The following is a 6,900-nucleotide window of genomic DNA, read 5'->3' as shown; positions in this document are numbered from 1 at the left end:
TTGGCACAATAACTGAAGATTCAGTTGACATGGCTTTATGATTTAGTGATCGTGCGTAACCAAATTCAAATCTCAGGGACTGTAAATCTATATTTTATAAGACATGCGTTCAATTTAATTCTCTTCAGGCTACGTCAAGATATATTTGACTATACAAAATTCAGGTTCTGTAACTCTGTACAGTTCAATATCACGAGCACAGGCGTTAACACACGTGGCAGAGGTGTTTTGTTTTGGATAGGCTCCCCGCTCATCTGATGTGTTTCCGGTAAGAGTGGGTGTCTGTGATGGTTTGTGCACAAAGAAAGAGGTGTCAAACTGCGGACGGGCAACGCGGAGGGTCTGGTATGTGCTGTCAAGCCCTTGAAAACCGAGGCATAGTGACGGCACGCAAGTGTACAATGTACTCTGTGTCGGGGGTAATTTGCGCGCTGTCAAGGATACCTAGATAACGCTTTCCGTCTTTCATATTTGAAAGGGAATAGGATTCACCCCAACCAGTGGAATTTCAAAGCGCAGGCTGAAATGGATGAACAGAGCGAGGATGAGAGCAGTTATCCAGCTCTGCTGCAGGCTGAAGAACACACAAACAGGACCACCAACTTTTTCATCGACAACATCCTCCGACCGGACTTTGGCTTCAGAAGGGCACAGAATCCAGGCGCGCGCGCGTCAGAGAAAGGGGTACTAACTCTCCCCAGTACTCCCTGTCCCGATTCTAACTGTAGCACTGACAGCGTTTTATCTTCAGCCTCCTCCACTGTTTCCTCCCCTGTCAGCAAGAGACATTCAACGGTAGACGAAGTCAGTAAATCCCAAACACATAAGTTTGTCTCAGCGTCATCCGTTGCTTCGGATGGCTCTGGTGAAACATCCGCGCCCGGAAAGGACGATCAGCAGCTTCTTTGGCCAGCGTGGGTTTATTGCACGAGATACTCTGATCGACCGTCATCTGGTGAGGCATAGTAACTTCTATACCAAAAGCTCAATGAAAGCAAACGCTGTAAAAAGTAAAAGTTGGATGACATCATTTTTAATTAACTTTTTTTAAAGTTCCTTTTAATTTAAATTGTCTCACCTAGAAGATTTTATTTTTATGTGTTTCCAATTGAAGTAATTTTTAAGTAGATCCAACTTTCGCTTTTACAGTGTAACATTGCTGATTCTTCATATAAAACACAAAATGTTGCAAAAACAAAAGTGAGTAGAGTGAGTGTAAATTAAATATATCCGATTATAATCATTCTATAAAACATTTAAAGAATATTTAAATGGAATATAAAGGAAATTTAAATGTTCCCGTTAGACCTAACAACAAGAAATATATAATATGATAGATATACAATATAGCATAACATAACAACATAATATATATCGATAAATTGCCTAATTGCTTAATATTTTTTAAGTCCTTGCCAGATTTTATTCTGAATATCCAACAAAACTAAAACAACCACAAATTACTGACACAAAATTATAATATTTATGTGCTTGATTGACCTAAATACATTATACGATTTTACTTTGCACTTATGGGTACTGGCGTGCCTTGCAATTAAATTAAACCCCGTTATGCCATTTCCAATTATTAAAAATATTAAAATTCTTTAAAAGTTTTTCGCTTCATCGGTTAATTCAATATTTCAAACGACAAGTAAATAAGTGTAAATAATTATAGCTTTTTGAGAAATATATAATTACTGTTGCAACGACCAAATCATAAGGTTTTACTTTAAGAACATACTCAAAACGATTGCATCATTTGTTTAACTTCTTACTAAATCAGGCACAAAGAAACGACTCCCGCGTAACATCATTATTGCAGAATAGGTTGGAATTTATGTATCGCATCCAGTCTATATGAAAGCAAGATAACACGATGTTATTGCTTTTGTTGCTTGGCTGAATTTGCTTTTAGTGCGTTATATGTATAAGTGCGCACCACTGCACCTGCGTATTCAAAGGAACAACAGAAACATAAAACTAATGCAGTTTATACTGTATGCTCATTGCTCACTACACGCAACGTGTTGGGTTGATGTCTACATACCCTAAGCATTTTAATAATTTTTTAAAACGAAATTAGCGGATCATGTTACATGTTCTGTTAAAATAAATTATTTACATTTACATTTTGGCCTTTAGCATACGCTTTATCTTAAGCGATTACAAAGTGTAAGAAACAATAAAGCGATTTGTCATAGGGCAGCTATAAAAAACTGCTTATACCGAGATATAAGTTTTCACTATTCGGACACAATACCTGAGAGAAAGGAGAAAGAGAGAGTTAGTGAATTTTTATAATGATAGAAGAGATAGAAATATATAAAATTCTATGTCAAGTAGTCTATTTTTGGAAAAAACTGAGATGTGTTTTTAATTGTCAATAAAAGCCATTAATCTTTTTGGATGTTTATGTGTTGTTTTTTGCACTGACACAAATACTAGACAGGCAGTTGATCTTTTTCAGTTCTTAATGAGATGATATTCATGGTTTCCTCTCATTGTTGTCTCCACACAAGGCCCAAGGACCCGGAAATTGAAAAAGGAGAAAAACGACAGTGAGGATAAACGACCCAGAACGGCATTTACAGCTGAGCAGCTCCAGAGACTAAAGACTGAGTTTCAGGCCAGCCGGTATATCACGGAGCAGCGGCGACAGGTGCTCGCGCAGGAGCTCAAATTGAACGAGTCGCAAATTAAAATCTGGTTCCAGAACAAACGAGCTAAAATCAAGAAAGCCAGCGGGTATAAGAATGGCCTGGCGCTACAGCTGATGGCACAGGGTCTGTACAACCATTCCACCACCACCAGCAGCATTCAAGAGGAGGACAACTGAACTGACACTAGCACAAAGGTCAATTAAATGATCCAGACTTTATACCACGAAGAGATTGTTGAAAGAGTTGGTAAAAGCTTTAATTAATTAACGGCTACAAACTTTTTGAAGATGGTCCAGTTAAATCTGTTTTTTTTTATTTGGGTATTATTACGTGCATGACCCCATCAGTTTATTTTCTGGAGTCTTGTTTGTATGCAAATTTAAGGGAAGATTGCTCGCGCCAAAGATGTTCGATAAATGTTTACAGCTTACAAAACATGTCCAGTCTGAATATGTTTTTGCATTATTTTGACTATAATAATTTTTTATTTTACTGATTCGATTTAAGGGATAAGGGAGCATAAATACACGATATCAAATATTATTATTTACTAAATATTTAATAATGCATCCAAATAAACAATTTTTATACCTCAAGGACTTATTTGTCTATTTTGTTACACTTTCTCTGCACATTAACAGCCGGACTTTCATTAATTATCATTTACATCTCTACATAGAAATGCTTTATGACTATGTATATGTTTTTATACAAAAGCATAAATACTTTAGCCAGATTCCCTTAATATGCGGTAATACCTAATGGTTGACATGAGATATAAATAAATAAAAACATTACAATTAAGACTGTAGAAAAACAGAAGCATAAACGTAATCTTGTCATCGGAAAATGCTTAAATATTTTAATAATACGTTTATTATAGTTGTGGTTGTTATACCAACTTTACTGTTTTTATTGTATATTAATTGGCTGCTGTTTAAATTAAAGGGAACGTCAGAAAAGCTTTTATTCCAAACTACGTTCAGTTTGTATAAAGCATATAGTTCACCCGCAGCAGTAGCCGAGTTCAGTGACTGTTTCTGTGGTGTGTCGTGGGCATGCCGTGGCTCTTGTAATCGATTAATCAAAACAAAGATGACAGAGTATCTTGAACACCATATCCAGATGGCAAACACTGCAAGATCGCCTGCAGCAACGTTTTACCGCGTCATATTGCATTGCATGACTAGTATGTCAGTTGTTGAATTCGTCGTGGTTTTAGCACATCTTTGTCCATGTGGCGCGCCCGGGCAGGCTCACAGTTCAGTGCAGGAATTAACTAACATCAAAAGCGAACTGCACTTGATTAAGATCTCGGCCTGCAAATCGACTTTTTTAAATACTGAAACCACAATAGAAAGGTTTTCTTAAATAAAAAAACTACAAAATGCTTAAAATATACATGGTTCCTTCCTGGCGTGTATTAAACTTTTTTGGGAATGTATATAGCCTATTAGCTATAGGCTCTGAAGATCTAGAAGCGCCACGGGTTTTAGTTTAATATAAACTAATAAGTCTTAGTTTGGACAAACTAACTACTCTTTGCGGCAGGGCAGTTAAGCTATAGGTCTCGCGCGTTGCTGCACCTCACATGACTGTTGCGCTCGCGAATAAATTGTGGAGACTTATATCACTTCTGAAAAGATCACGTGTCTTCAGCCGCTATGCAGGATAAACTTGGTAACCTATACTGAGAAAGTGTGATACCAGCCGAACAACATATTCTGCTCCACTCCAGAAGAGTTAATAAGCGGCCTATAATTTTGTAATGAACTGGATTGGAGCTTGTGATAAGACCGCCAATAAAAAACCCACTCTGAAAAAAATCTTCTCACGAAAACTGTCAACAAGCAACAAGAGAAGTCGTTTTGAATAGCTGAATAAAAATCAGACTGAGTTGAGATGTTATATTAGTGGTAGTGGTAATGGCGTTTTGCAAGCTGATGCATGAAAACCGGTTAGATATTTGCGTCATTGTTTTCACCGTTAGCACGTGACAATAAAGTCCTCCAACTCTATGGTCCTCCTGGCGACAGGGTGAACCTTGTTATACTCACTATGTCAGATAACCGCTGGTTATCGAAGATTACACCTCGGGCCATGAACTTGTAAAACGCTGCAAACATGCCATGTGACACGAAGCAGTGATTTTGTAAATGTAATATTTCGTTCTGCACGAAATAATCACAACATTATATTTTAGTTATAAGTTGAATATTTAAGGAAATACAAATAACAAGTATTGACAACATGTATAAGCAATTTATAATTGCTAGGACATAAATTATAGTTAATAAAATGACGAGCTATTAACATTATGACATTACAGTTAAAGCGAAATGTAATAACTGTTCTCGAAAATCTATATATAAAATTGTCTGCAATTATATTTTGAATATAATTTTTCTCATTATTTCCCAAAAGCATATAGTGTCAAGGGCTTGTCACCAATAGAACAAAAACTCTAATTTTGGATAATTCCGCAACTACAATTTGTGCCATGCAAAATTATTTTTGCATATTACTTTTTAAATACTGTTAATTATAATCATGGAAAATGCCTCATTTTATTTACGACAGTATTTTTTCTGGTGTATTTATTTATCTTGAAACATTTTACAGTTATTTGGCTTTTGTGTTTGCATACACTTTTTAAAAAAATACAGCATTTTTGTCAAATCAACAAATATTTTTATGGTACTTTAACTTAAAAAATTAAGTTAAACAATTTCAACTTGTTTTAATAAGTTAAAAATAGTAGGTTTAATTGTCTTGCAAAAACAAGTTGTTTTCACTTAATGCTGCATTTTTTTTAAAGTGTAGAAAAAAGGAGGCTACATGAAAGCACACTTTTTGACTGTAGTCACTTTCAAGTCTTAAGAATAATGTTCAAATGATATATCGTTTTATATTGTAAATGGCCTCGCCGCCCTCAGTAGTCACTTTTACGCATACGTTTCTATAATAATTTCTCCTGACATTCCTGTGTAGAGCAGCGCTCAAGGAGCTCAGGTGATGATCAGTGAACGCGCATACATCCATATGTGGGAGCTTGGGTTTCCACCGACAGTATTTTTAGAATGAAGTTCCTCATGCAGCGTGAATAACGCGTATAAAAATCCGTCACAACTTGTGTGTGGTCCGCAAGCATCTGTCCTCCAGCAGACGTTTCATGGTTTCCGAATTATACGCAGAGTGATAAAATGTGTTAAAATAATGTGAAGAAATGTCAGGTTGATCAAAAGTGAGAAATAAACGAAATAAATGAACAGAACATAAGAGTGAGTTCTGGGCAAATAAAGTAAATAGCTAATGAATTAACAATTATAGTTAATAGTATACGAAATGATGAAGTGAGCCATTATTTCTTATCCTGATCTGTAACTTTATTTAAAATGCGTTGTATTTAATCTTGTAGGCTATTGCTTTAAATTAAGTTAGGCTATTAGTCAAAATACATTTACAAATACAAAAATATATTTAATGTTCTTTTTTTCTTTCTATCCTTCTTTCACTCTTTGTTTATTTAAACCTTAATTGTAAGGAAAATTAACAATAATTGAAATATTAAACAGCACGTTTATGTGTAACTAAAATTAGCTTGTAAATAATAATAGTTCACTCATGTGTAGCCTAAGAAGCAAGGAAAGTAATTTAGCACTTTTTACACGATGGGAACAGTTTTACATTTTAATAACCCAGTTGTGTACTTTTTGTAAAAAATAAAATAAAATAAACAAATAAAACCAACGTTACGAATACAATGAAAGGGTGCATTGGATCCTTGTAGTTATGTTGATATTCTCTTACTGAATAAAGATACACTGCTGTCATTATTTCTGTGTTAATGTTACTGTTATAAATATAGTGTAGTGGTAATTTACTGCCAAATACACCACAGCATATCCTTACTTATTTCTAACTACACTTAAACTACGTTAATCAAGATCCATAACAATTATAATTCAGGTATATTTCCAAATGTATTTTACACTTTGAATAACATACAATGGAGATAATAAAACATAATTCATAAAAGTTAATATCGTGATAAAATAATTTACTAATCTGGCATGCCAGACAAGATAAAACAAGACTTAACACATTAAATCAGCACCTAAGATTAATGTTATATTATGTGATCATATTTTCAGGTATTAGCTTTAAAAAAGTGACTAAACAAATAAAAAATATCTGATAAACTCATGAATACGTGGTCAAAAAGAAAAAAAATCTC

At 34.7% G+C, this 6,900-nt stretch overlaps 1 protein-coding gene across 1 annotated transcript; it reads left to right on the top strand.

Annotated features, from left to right (window-relative positions):
• Positions 1-231: 231 nt before the first annotated feature.
• Positions 232-3,248, top strand: en1a (engrailed homeobox 1a). Its single transcript, XM_065293356.1, has 2 exons — positions 232-955; positions 2,523-3,248. The coding sequence occupies exons 1-2, from the start codon at positions 526-528 to the stop codon at positions 2,837-2,839; spliced, it is 747 nt and encodes a 248-aa protein (XP_065149428.1). The 5' UTR covers positions 232-525; the 3' UTR covers positions 2,840-3,248.
• The last annotated feature ends 3,652 nt before the right edge of the window (positions 3,249-6,900 follow it).

Source organism: Paramisgurnus dabryanus, chromosome 15, assembly GCF_030506205.2.
Source record: "Paramisgurnus dabryanus chromosome 15, PD_genome_1.1, whole genome shotgun sequence".
NCBI lineage: Eukaryota > Metazoa > Chordata > Actinopteri > Cypriniformes > Cobitidae > Paramisgurnus > Paramisgurnus dabryanus.
Note: the sequence above shows the minus strand (reverse complement) of the source record. Positions and strands in the feature narration are given on the sequence as shown.